We start from the raw sequence: 13,288 nt of genomic DNA, 5'->3' as shown, positions 1-13,288 counted from the left end.
TGCTGAAGCAGAGAGGACGTTGGAGCTGAAGCACTGTCGATGACAAAGGCTCGCGTCGATGTGAGGCAAAGCACTCCGAGGTGATAGTGGCAGCGGAAAAAGGTAACGTCGATGGTGGTGCAATCTCTGATGACACGGGTGCTGCGTACTTCAAGCAGAGAGGGCTGCTGTCCCGAGTGGTGCAAGCTCTGGTGACACGGGTGCTACGTACCTGAAGCAGAGAGGGCTGCCATCCCGATGTAGAAAGGGCCGCCGTCCGGATGTAGCAGAGGGCTGTCCCGAAGTAGCAGAGGGCTGCTGTCCTGATGTGTAGCAGAGAAGGCTGTCATCCCGACTGGGCTGCTGTCCCAATGTGTATCGGAGAGGGCTGCTGTCCCGATGTGTAGCATAGAGGGCTGCCGTCCCGATGTGTAGCAGAGAGGGTTGCTGTCCCAAGGGCTGTGGCTGAAGGTAAGCACAGATGTGAATATGCACTGGTGTAAGGCTGAGATAAACGTTGATATAAGTCCTGACCTAAGCCTGATGTAAGCGCAGATGTTGGCTGATGTATGCTGCAGCAAAACGCAGATGACTGCTGAAGCAAAGCACTGATGTCTGCTGATCCAAAACGCAGAAGTAAGCTGATGTATAAACGTTGATGTATGCTCTGATGTAGGTGCTGACATATGCAGAAGTAAAACACAGATATGGTGGAGAAGAAAGCTTGATGTAAGCGTCAAGAACAGCCTGATGTAAGGCTGATGTGAGCCCTGCAGGTGGGGGCCTGGCCTAGCAGAGGAAAACGCTGATGTGAGCCCTGTTGTATTCGGCCAAATGGTACATGATATGGCGATGAAGTGGTACATGTGTGATGAGGTATAGGCAATGCTATATATAGCCTTTTGCCCTCACACCCTGTTGACCTATAGATTATGGCAAGAAGAGCTTCATTGAGAAGGAGAAAAAAAAAAGAAAAATCGGTGAAAGAATATGATCTCATTCGTCAATCTTTGAAACAACAGATCAGAAAGGGTTCATCAATCCAGGAAAAAATAAAGATTTCCAAGGGATTACAATCTCTACCATGTAACAGTGCACGTGTCTGTAACCGATGCTCCCTAACCGGATGACCCAGATCATGTGAGGGCAAAAGGACGGAAGGACTACATATACGAGAGATCAGAGCAAATCCACACAGCATGAAATATGTGAGTGAATATATATAAAAGGGTGAGTGCAGATATAGGAGCCCTCATATGAGAGGTGACTCTGAGCAGAAAGAAGACCAGTGCTGAAGCAGAGAAGATGTCGGAGCTGAAGCACGGTTGATGCGAAGGCTCGCGTCGATGTGAGGCAAAGCACTCCGAGGTGATAGTGGCAGCGGAAAAAGGTAACGTCGATGACGATGATGGTGCAGTCTTTGATGACACGGGTGCTGCGTACCTGAAGCAGAGAGGCTGCCGTCCCGAGTGGTGCAAGCTCTGTTGACACGGGTGCTGCATATTTGAAGCAGAGAGGGCTGCCGTCCCGATGTAGCAGAAAGGGCTGTCCCGAAGTAGCAGAGAGGGCTGAGGTCCCGATGTGTAGCAGAGAGGGCTGCTGTCCCAAGGGCTGTGGCAAAACGCACAAGATATGCTGAAGGTAAGCCGCACGGATGTGAGCCCTGATGTATGTGCTGGTGTAAGGCTGAGATAAACGCTGATATAAGCCCTGATGTAAGCACATATGTGGGCTGATGTATAGCGCTGATGTATGCTGCAGCCTGCAGCAAAACACAGATGACTGCTGCTGAAGCAAAGTGCTGATGTCTGCTGAACCAAAACGCAGAAGTAAGTTGATGTATAAACACTGATGTAGGCGCTGGCATATGCAGAAGTAAAATGCAGATATGGTGCAAAAGAAAGCGTGATGTAAGCACCAAGAACAACCTGATGTAAGGCTGATGTGAGCCCTGCACAAGGCGGCCTGGACCAACAGAGGAAAACGTTGATGTGAGCCCCTGCTGTAGGTGGCCAGATGGTACCTGATATGGCGATGAATTGGTACATGTGTGATGAGGTATAGGCAATGTTATCTATAGTGAAGGGGGGGTGCTGGTTAGTCACCATAAAGGTGTAGGTCAGCAGCCAAGACAAACAAACCCCAAAAATAAAAATGTAAAATATCGAGAAAGTCCCTTTTTAGGGTTGGAAAAAGTGTTGTTTCTTCACAACCCCCCCTCAAGCCAAAAAGGGGACCATGAGAGAAGATGAAGGAAGAGGAAGTATGCCAGGGTGCCACACAAACACAATGGCAGAAGGAAAGTGTCCCCCTCTGGAATCAAAATCTGATAAAGTCAGAGAGGGCGATCGTGATGGCAAAGGTGGTGTGGATGAGGTGATGTGCATGGGTTGGTCGGCTGCCAAAGTATGATCTTGAACAGGATTCTCCTCTGAGTAAGAAATCCCATTCCCTATGTGGCCCAGATCAGGTTTGGAGAAGCATCTTCTAGTGAGAAGAATCGGTCCTCCGGGAGTGCGGGTAGACGATCCATGTTGTGTGCTCTCGAGGTCTTCAATCCCTTTGCTCACGATAGCTCTGATAGCATGTGAGGGCAAAAGGACAGAAGGACCAGATATTGGTGGTGCAATCTTTGATGACACGGGTGCTGCGTACTTGAAGCAGAGAGGGCCGCCGTCCCGAGTGGCGCAAGCTCTGGTGACACGGGTGTTGCGTACCTGAAGCAGAGAGGGCTGCTGTCCCGAAGTAGCAAAGAGGGCTGCTGTCCCGAGTGTAGTAGAGAGGGTTGCTGTTCGGATGTGTAGCAGAGAGGGCTACTGTCCCAAGGGCTCTGGCAAAACGCACAATATATGCTGAAGGTAAAAGCACAGATGTGAGTCCTGATGTATGCGTTGGTGTAAGGCTGAGATAAACGCTGATATAAGCCCTGATGTAAGCCTGATGTAAGCGCTGATGTGGGCTGATGTATGCTGCAGCAAAACGCAGATGACTGCTGAAGCAAAGCGCTGATTTCTGCTGAACCAAAACGCAGAAGTAAGCTGATGTAGGCGCTGACATATGCAGAAGTAAAACGCAGATATGGTGCAGAAGAAAGCTTGATGTAAGCGCCAAGAACAGCTTGATGTAAGGCTGATGTGAGCCCTGCAGAAGGTGGCCTGGACGAGCAGAGGAACACACTGATGTGAGCCCCTGCTGCAAGCGGCCAGATGGTACCTGATATGGCGATGAAGTGGTACATGTGTGATGAGGTATAGGCAATGCTATATATAGTGAAGGGGGGGTGCTGGTCGGTCACCATAAAGGTGTAGGCCAACAGCCAAGACAAAAAAACCCCAAAAATATAAAATATAAAATATCCAGAAAGTCCCCTTTTAGGGCTGGAAAAAGTGTTGTTTCTTCACCAGGTATAGCCCATCTTAGTAGCCAACTATGGAGAGATGGCGTCCTCAGAGTTGTCCATGTCAAAAAGGACAATGAACTGTTGTCCCTTTGGTGTGCCATAGGCACGGATTAGAGATTTGGTCTGCTTTGTAGTCTCGCCCTCTTGCTAATCATCAAATATCACTGGAGGTACTAGATTCAAAGTGGGCAACAACTAAATGGCATTTGAAATTGAGGGTGGAGGGTAGGGGTAGCTGCGGGCGGCAGTGATGACCATTGTGGAGGACAACACTTTGGTGGCTTTCTCAACTTGCCACTTGGTAGTAGGTACAATCCTTTCTTACCATGGCCCACTTGGTGGTAGAAGAAACGTTGAAGGTTGCACTTGTCCCTTGTCTATGCTATAGACACAGATTAGAGCTTTGGTTTGCTCTTCAGTCTCGCCTTCCTGCTTATCATCAAATATCACTGGAAGTACTAGATTCAAAGTGGGCAACAACTAAACGGCGCTTGTAATTGAGGGTGGAGGGGTAGGGGTAGCTTCAGCAGGGATGACCATTGTAGAGGATGACGCTTTAGTGGCTTTCTTGCCACTTGGTAGTAGGTACAATCCTTTCTTACCATGGCCCACTTGGTGGTAGAAGAAACATCGAAGGTTGCATAAGGCTAGCCTATGCCTGTGCCATCTATGGTTGCTAAATGCCTATGCCAGCTATTGTTACTAAATGCATATCATATGTACCTATGCTAGGATGACCTATATGGAATGACTGTTCTCCAACTGGGTGGACACCTAAGGCTTGGAAAGACCTATGTTGCTTATGCCTGACATGTCCATGGACTAGGGCTCACAATGGGGTAACGGCATACGACAAATAATCCCTTAAAAGGGACTAATTCAAGTATAGCAGTGATGGTGAGCCAGTGTGTCACATGGCACCTCAGTGCATGGGTGCATGGGACATCGGAGGATTCCGAGGAGATCAAAATGAGCTTAAGCCATGACCAAACTCTATCGAGATGCTTGGATAGTGGGATCTTGTGGTGTGGGACACGAAGGTCTAGGCAATGTGTGCGGCTAGTGTTGGTCTCGCCTCAGGCTTGGGGGTGCTCTGAGCTTGCTAGCAACCCATTTGATTGGTCTTTTATGTGTATGATTGTTTGAGGAATTTCTATGGACTCAAGTGAGCCCTATGGTGTAGGTGCTTGTTTCAACTAGTGCCAATTAGACACGATATTTGTCTTGAAAATTAGGCTTGATGGAGTTTTTGTACTTATAATATTTTATATAACTTATACTGGTTCTAGTGATGCTATGATGTTTTGTTGACTTTGTGGATCATTATATTAATCTTCTGTGTTGGATTTTCCATCTTGTCATTTTTGTGCATGTGAATTCTCACTGCAGCTTGAGAAGTTAGTGTCTGAGCAGAAAAAGTATACTGCAAAAGCCGAAAGGGCGCTTCATGTAGCTGAGGTTAGTAGCTTCTCTGGGGTCTAGGCTAAAGAACCATTATATGTGATGATTTTGTGTTTGAATCCACTTATGTGCTTGTGCTGCAGTCAACTCTAGCGAGAGTGCAAGCAGAAGTTGACTTTAAGGCCAAGGAACTTCTCAAGGTATAATTTGTTTTGACAGGTTGAAACATGTCATTGATATTTATGTAATGCCCTTCTCTATCATTGTTATTATTGCAATGCTTCAGTTCTCGTGTTATGTTAGTTGGTGAGTTTGAAGTTTATTTCTTCTTTGCAAGTTTTTTTGTTGGAAAAGACTCGTGTACTTCCAACTTTTCCTAGGGATGTTATTAAGTTGAAAAAGAGAATAATGTGACGTGTGTCTCTTTGTAACAGCTGGAAGACTGATGAAGAAGGTTTGCACCAATTCCTTAAGCTTAGAGAGAGAGAGAGAGAGAGAGAGAGAGAGAGAGAGAGAGAGAGAAAGATATATTAACGTCTACGAGAGGCCAAAGTCGGCCTATGAGACAAAAAATAATACAACTGTGTTCTTCCGGTCATCGGAAGAAAAGAAACAAAAGAAAAAGTGTGCATGTGTCTGGATACAACTGTGAATCATCATGGATCAGTGGAGCCCATATACAAACAATATAAGGGGGGTGGGGATGTGGATGGAGTGCTGAGGCAAGATGCATCTCTATATGCTGAAGGGGTAGTACAAGCATGCTATGCAGATCTATGTCTAACTCCATCCAGTGCCATAAGAGGGATATAAGATATCATACATCGCTGATGTTGAGGCTGTGAATGGCATGAACATGTACCCTGAGTCTGAATGAAAGCGAGCTAGCCTCTCCTGTGTCTCCATCTGGTGTCTCATTCGGATAGCTGCTATCTCTTGGTGACGGAGTCGGGGTGCTCTATGTCCAGTCTGTCTAGGTCTCCTCCTGGCTCTCAATTCCTCTGCTCTCTGTGCGGTCACCCCACGTGGTACATCAGCTGGCACTGGCATAGCTCTCTGGAAGAAATCTGTGAGCTGGGACTGTCTCCCACCCCTAGTGGGAGCGGGTGTCTGGAGGAGTCTCTCTCGAGAACTATGAAGCTCTAGTAGTAGTCTGCCAAGCTGTCGCTGGTCCGAGGCCTCCATCAACCGATGTAGTGAAGAGTGCTCCTCAAACAATCCTGCATATCTATCTCTGACCCCCTGGTGGGCTCTACATCTACATACAAAGTGATCCTCAGTCTCCACCTCCTCGCGGCACAATCTGCATATCCGCTCAGCTCTGGGAACCCGTGCCGCTCTCCCAGCCTCTATCTCTAGCTGATGTGATGAGACTCGTAGCTGTCCAATAGCAACGCGAGAGCTGTGTGGCATGTATACATCCATGTACCACGGTCGATGTATAAACCCATCCCCTGAGATGCTCATAAAGTGGTCTCTGTAATACAGCATCTTCGGTGGTAGTGGGCTCTCTGGTGCTGTCCATGTCTCTTGTATGTAGTGCTGCCATATGTCCTGTCTCATCACTCTGTTCCTCTCATTGAGAGAGGTAACCCCGTGGAGCAGACTGATCATACTGAAAAGGTGGCAACCGCTCAATGTCTATCCCATGATGTGAGAACCACTGTAGCATTTGTGCATACCAAGATCCAGTGTGTCCAGCCTCGGCCAGCTGTTTGGATGCCTCAAAAGCTCGGCGGGATAATCTCTCCGTGGGCATCTCCCTCATCCTGTATATAAAGGAGATCGTCTGGAACAATGCCTCCACTGCCATAGGTGGTGCAGCAAACTCAGCTCGAACAATGTCGTGCGGGATGGATGGTTTGCTGCGTATCATCCTCGAGAGCATCAAGATCTGTGGTCTCTCCAGCTGTACCCATGTGGAGGCTGCAAGCCCTGGTGCCCAAACCGCTGCTGCATACATCAAGGCTGGTGTCACTAATGTATCAAAGAGCCACCCCTTCGTGCGGGGTTCCTGAAAATGTGCCTGATGACACTGACGCTCAAGGCCAGCAAGAGCTGCATACCCCCGGGTCACTCTGTCTCGGACTACCTGAGCCATGGAGAAGCGTCCAGCTGAGCTAGTAAATGTGATGCCAAGGTAAACATAAGAGCTCACCACCTCGACCCGCCCTCCTGCTAATGTGAGAGTAGTGTGGCTCCTGACTGCGGGTGAAGTGTGGAAGATCATAACCTTGGTTTTCCCAAGGTTCACTGTGAGCCCCTGCTGTGCGCAGAAGTCATCAAGAGCCACAAGGTGTCTTTGAAGCCCAACCTGCGTGTCGGATACCAAGACGATGTCATCAGCATAAAGCATAACATGGACAGTAATACCTGATAGCTCAACCCCAGAGCCTCCTCCCTGTGTGATGTAATCAACCACCTCATCAATATAGAGCCCAAAGAGCGTGGGGGAGAGCGGGCACCCTTGCTTCACACCAATGGTGCTAGCAACTGTGTCGGACAAGCCTCCTGGGCATCGAACTCTCCCAAAGACCTGCTCATATAGCTTGTATATGCCCCACATCATGTTTGAAGGTATGCCTAGTGTCTGTAGTCGCCGAAAGAGGCGCTCTCTGGGCACAGTATCAAATGCCTTGCGGAAATCCACAAAGCAACAGTAGAGCCGTTGCCTCCGTGCCTTGGCCTGATCAATCAGGCACCTCAATGTAAAAATGTGGTCGATGGTCGAGAAGGCTCGACAGAAGCCTGCCTGGCCTGCTGCTCTTAAACCCCCAACCTCTGCATGAGTGCTCAGCTCTGCCTCCAAAACTGCCCCGTATAGTTTGGCCAATATATGGCCAATCATGATGGTCCTGTAGTTCCCGGGGTCTAGTACATCTCCCGCTTTATGGATCAGCACAATAGTGTGCATCGTCCACTCAGTTGGAAACCCCTCTGACAGAGCTCTGTTGAAGAGATGAGCAAGAAATGGTGCCAATGTATCAATAGCATAGATGAGATGCTCTCCTTGTAATCCTGTATGATCTGTCGCCCGTCCATGTTGGAGTCGGCATATGGCCCTCCTAACCATAGGTGGGGTGAAGAAGGTGGAGACTGTGGAGCATGGCTCTGTGGGCTGTGGTATAGGGGGCTGTGTAGGCACATCATAAAGTCTCTCTGCATATGTCTGCCAGGTCTGAGGATCGGCAATAGGTGTGGGAGGACGGGGCTCTCTGAGTCTCCTCCAAGCAGCAGCAGCATCTCTGCTCATGAGCATGTGATATGTGTCCCAGTACTGAGCCGCCTCATAAGCTCGCCGCTTACGGCGGGTGAGAGTATGCATCCTCCTGCCTGCCTGCCTCTGGGTGATCTCGCGAGCCCTCTGCACTCGGAGACTGCTGTAAAGGTTTCTGCACTCATCATCATACCATCGGTTCTGGGGCATGCTCCCAGATGTAGGTGGCCGTCTTGTCTGTATGTGGTATGGGAAACTCCTCGCGACTACGGAGTGCAGTACATGTGAGAGCTGGGAGGTGAGCATGGCCATGGGTGCCGATGGATCTAAGGCAAATAGCTGATCATGAACATGATAGTCGTACACCTCGGCTAGGTCCTGAGTGAAGTGAAAAATAGTGCGTGGTGGCTGTATGATGGGTGGGTGGGTCTCCAATAAGCTCCTGAAAGTGAGGGATAGGTATGTATGATCCGCCCCAATGGGGCATGGTGGTACGGTGAAGTGAGACACCATATCTGCTGCCTCCCGGGATCCCATCACATAATCCACTGTACTACTGCCGCCTCCCACTTGGAAAGCAAGTCAACCCACCTGAATCTGGCCACTGAGTCATCCCGTTATAAATAACGAGATGGTGTCGGGCCCCAAGTTCCAGCAAATGTTGCCCATATCTAGTGCTGTCAGCTCCTCCGTCAGCGGAGATCCGAGTGGTCCCTGTATCCTCTGTAGCTAGCGGCTCTAGTCTCAAGGGATCCTCAAAGTCATAGATCTCGCACTGTCTGCTCTGAGTCCGTGCATTGAAGTCCCCCATCAAGAAGACTTCTCCCTGTGTCGAATAGTGTAGGATCTCCTCAGATAAGACAGAGTATGGAGACTCACTAGCCTCTCCTCCACCCGGCTCCTCGGTGGTGGCAAACCGCGACCCCTTCGGAGGAAAGTAGCAAAGGGCGATATAAATCCATCTGGTCTCCGAGAGGCGTAAGCTAATCCACATGTATCTCGCCTCCGAGTCTCCTGCCACGACTCGAACATGCTCATGTAACCCATGCCTGAAAAGCACTGCAATACCTCCTGAACCTCGGGAGGTGGCCTGTCTCATCCCCGGTCGGTGAGCTGACTCCCACTGATAACCCTCAACCCGTAGTAAGCCCCTCTCCGGGCTCTCATGTGTCTCTGTCATCAAGATGATATCCCGGCCCTCCATCACCTCCTCAAGTCTCCCTGGATGTGTCCATAGGACTCCATTACAGTTCCAGATTGCTATGTGTATCTCTTTGTCTTCATGTTGTTTCCTCCGTGTCTCATAGGCCAGATGGCGCTATTCGACCCTCTTCCCATCAATGTAGATGTGACCATCCCTATAATGTGCCTTCTTCTCTTCTTTGCGTGCCGCCTTGATCTTCGGCATGCATAATCTTCTGTGCTCCAGTTGCATCCATGTGAGATCATCATCGAAGTAGATGGGGTCCCCTGGCAAGCTCCTCAAGATAGCCCGTCTTCTCATAAAGCTCATCCTACTCTCCTCGTCCGGGAACTGTAGCACTAAGGCCTTGCCTTTGGTGGAGTCCTTTGGGGTTGTCCTCCATACTCTAGTGAATGGGAGCGGCTCATCCTCCTTTAGTCCTAGCTTGGTACATAGGTTCCGCCCGTCAATCTCGGGCGTGGAGGTAGTGCTCTCTGGTATCCTTGTGACTCGGATGTTGAGGCGCCGGATCCGTCGCATCTTCTCTTCATCAAGAGTAGACTGCATCATGTGTACATCTTCTTGTACCTCCTTCTTGATGTTCTTCTTCATCACTTGTACATCTTCTTGCACCTCCTTTTTGATGTTCTTCTTCATCACTTCTACCCATCCTTCGCGGGCCGCCTCCATTTTTCCCTCGATTGTGTGGGTGAGGGTTTTGGTGATCTCTTCTTTGATTGCCTCTTTGTCCACCTCAAGAGTCTCTCCTTCCTCCCATGGATGATCGCGTAAGGATGCCACTTCGCCCTTCAAAAGGTTGATTTCCTCCTGCATGGCGAGCTTTTCCTTCTCCCACTCCTCTTCATGGTAAGCTTCTCTTCCTTCCATATTTCCGCTTCGGCCTCCAGCTTCCCCATGCGTGTCAATAAGTCCTTCTTGATGGCGGTGATGGTGCTGTCCAATGTCTTCTTCTGGTCCTTGATAAGATCCCTAAGGATATGATCAAGCTGGCTGATTTTGTCATCTACAGACCCTCCCATTGTAGACGGAGGGAATGTTTGAAAGGAGCAGGTAAATATGTGGGAGAGAGTTATATTAACGTCTTCAAAAGACCCAAAGGGTCTATGAGACCAAAATGATGTGTACACTTAAGCTTGAAGAGAGAGAGAGAAATGAAACGAAATGATATATTAACGTCTTCAAAAGGCCAAAATGACCTATGAGACCAAAAAGGTTACAACAATTGGTGGATCTGATACAATGTCTGTGTAAGGAAAGCTAAAAACAACTAAACAACTTACTGAAACTGAAACAACTATGAGGGAAAGTACGGTACTAGGAGCTCCTAATGGATAACATCTGGGAGGAAAACTCCAGCAACAAAGGTAAGCATCATACACATCACTATCCAAAGATGTCTCTCATCGGTCGATGGCGGATATCCTCAATGTCCTCCATGGTGAGTACTCTGACTGGACGTCTCCCATGCCGTGCTAGTATGGTCCTGATCCTCTGTTGTAGTCTCCGCCGGTGTCGAGATGCGCCTCTCATCTTGGGGGCCTGGACCACCCCAGCTCTATAGTCTGATCAATCAGTGTACCTCTGGTGCGGCTGTACTTTGGGGCTAGCTGCAATGCCTGCTGGCCTGACTGCTCAATCTCTGGTCGAAAGAAGTCTGTAATCTGCCTCTGTAGGTGTCTCTCCCTCTCTCATCCCCTCCCTCTCAGGAGACCCTCTCTATGTCTACGCAGCTCTAGCAAGTACAATCCGAGGCATCTCTGATCCTGGTATCTCATGACTCTAGAAAGTGGTCCAAAGCCCTCTCTGAACAGGCAGTGAAAACGGCCTCGTATCTCATAATATACTGGACAGTGACATATGTAATGTAACTCTGTCTCTGGCTCCATCTGGCACAGCTGACAAATCCTGGCCTCAGCTGGTACTCCTTTGAATCTGCCAGTCTCAATCTCTAGCTGGTGTGAGGATGTGCGCATCTGACCAATAGCACACCGTACCCCATGAGAAAGATGAGTATCCATGTAGGTGGGTCTAATCACAAACCCATCCTCCGTGAGCTGGAGAAGATGATCTCTACAGAAAGCCATCTTCGTACCAAGCTCGTGTGTCGGCTGTATCCATGTCCTCCTAGTGTCCAGCTGAGTCAAGTCCTGCCTGATAAGTCTGGTAATCTCTGCCCGTGTGAGAGAGAGGGAGGGTGCATCCAGGGAGTACTGAAATGGAGGTAGCCTGTCCATACTAAAGCCATGCAGCTTGGAACCAAGCTGTCATCTGTGCATACCAACATGATCCGTCTCCTTGTGATGCCAACTGTCGTTGAGACTCCAGGGCTAAGCGAGCATATCTGTCTCTAGGGAGAGCCCAAGTGCTATGTATAAAGGAGACTGATCGAGTGAGTGCCTCTACTACCAATGGGGGGGCAGCCATCTCTGCACGGATAATATCATGTGGTACGGAGGCCTTGGCCCTAATCATCCGGGAAATCATAGAAACCAAGGACCTCTCCATACGTCTCCATCCATCAGTGCTACCAGCTCGGCTGTGGTGATCCACTAAGGGTCCCCATATCTCCACTCCATACAGCATGGCTGAAGTGACCAAAGTGTCAAAGAGCCAGAGCTTTGTTCAAGGTTCCTGAAACTGAACCTGCGAACACATCCTCTCTAGTCTCCCCAATGCTGCATAAGCTCTGGTCAATCTGGTCTCCGCTGCTCTCCTCAAGGAAAATAGTGGACCACTAAAAACCACACCAAGGTAAGTATATGCATCTGTATACTCCACTGTCTCTTGACCATTTGTAAAGGTGGGTATTGACCTCCTAACCCACTGTGCTGTGGTGTTAAACACCATCACCTTGGTTTTACCAAGGTTAACAGACAATCCACTGTCCTCTGCAAACGTGTGCAATGCATCCAAATGACGCTGCATCCCCTCTGGAGAATCTGAGATCAGCACAATATCATCAGCATACAATAACAGTGGAATCCATATCCCTGCTAGCTGTGCTCCTTTGTCACCCTCCCGCTCTACATAGTCCGAAACTTCATCCACATACATCCCAAATAAGGTGGGAGAAAGGGGGCAGCCCTGTTTCACCCCAATAGTGGAGTGAACCATCTCAGATATACCCTGAGTAGTACGTACGTGCCCCACAACTGTCTTGTATAAAGCCATGATTCCCCAAATCAGCTCTGTGGGCACTCCCATCTCCTGTAGTCTGCGCATCAGTCTGGCTCTCGGTACTGTGTCAAAAGCTTTGCGGAAATCCACAAAGCAACAATAAATCCTCCTGCCATATAATCTGCCCTCCTCAATAATAGCTCTGAGTGTCAAGGTATGGTCAAGAGTGGAGAAACCTCTCCTGAACCCTGCCTGCCCTGATGCACGTATGCCCTCTCTCTCTGCCCATCTACTCAACTCCTGCTCAAGAATAGATGCATATAATCTAGCCGATGTGTGACCAATCATGATGGTACGATAATTCCCAAGAAGCATGGGATCCCCTGACTTGAAGATAGGCACAATCGTGGACATATTCCAAGTCTCAGGAAAACCCTCACACATGGCTCGGTTAAACATCATAGCAATAAGCTCTGCAAGCATATCTCTGGCATGAATAAAGTGCTCTGCTACCAAACCATCATGATCATATGCTCTCCCAATCCTCATCCTGTCAATAGCTTTCCTTACCATCTCAGCAGTAAAGAAAGCACATGTCTCTGGGCATGGCTCCGATGGGTCTGGCAGGGGCGGCTGTCCTGGTGCTGTGTACAGGGATGCTGCATACTCACCCCAAATCTCTGTGGAGGTAATGGCTGGTGATGGTGAATGCTCATGGAATAGTCTCCATGCCTCGCCTGAGTCCTGACTCATAAATAACTGGTACAAATCCCTCTCTAACTGAGCAAGATAAGCCCTCTGCTTCTGTCGCACTAGGTGCCGGAAGGTAATCCGTGACTGTCTGTGAGTGGTAACACCCATGAGCACCTCTCTATGTAATCTGATCCTCATCTCTCTGCACTCCTCATCATACCAACTGTTCTGGGGCATGTTACCAGATCGTCTCCGTGTAGGTTGACTATGGGGATAT

At 49.1% G+C, this 13,288-nt stretch overlaps 1 protein-coding gene across 4 annotated transcripts in view; it reads left to right on the top strand.

Moving 5' to 3' along the window:
* Nucleotides 1-13,288, top strand: part of LOC147615786 (uncharacterized) — a 57,101-nt gene that overhangs the window by 31,159 nt on the left and 12,654 nt on the right. For all 4 annotated transcript variants that reach the window (XR_015262631.1, XR_015262632.1, XM_086778391.1 and 1 more), the window contains exons 5-6: nucleotides 4,769-4,837; nucleotides 4,924-4,980. Coding sequence is in view for 2 of the 4 variants with exons in the window: in XM_086778391.1 (XP_086634517.1) it covers nucleotides 4,769-4,837; nucleotides 4,924-4,980 (126 nt within the window). In the remaining 2 variants the exon portion in view is untranslated. The remainder of the gene's footprint in view (nucleotides 1-4,768; nucleotides 4,838-4,923; nucleotides 4,981-13,288) is intronic.

Source organism: Cibotium barometz, chromosome 39, assembly GCF_041138505.1.
Source record: "Cibotium barometz isolate CiBa-2024 chromosome 39, ASM4113850v1, whole genome shotgun sequence".
In the NCBI taxonomy this organism is placed as follows: Eukaryota; Viridiplantae; Streptophyta; class Polypodiopsida; order Cyatheales; family Cibotiaceae; genus Cibotium; species Cibotium barometz.
The sequence above is the reverse complement of the archived record's forward strand: the minus strand, read 5'-3'. Positions and strand labels throughout refer to the sequence as shown.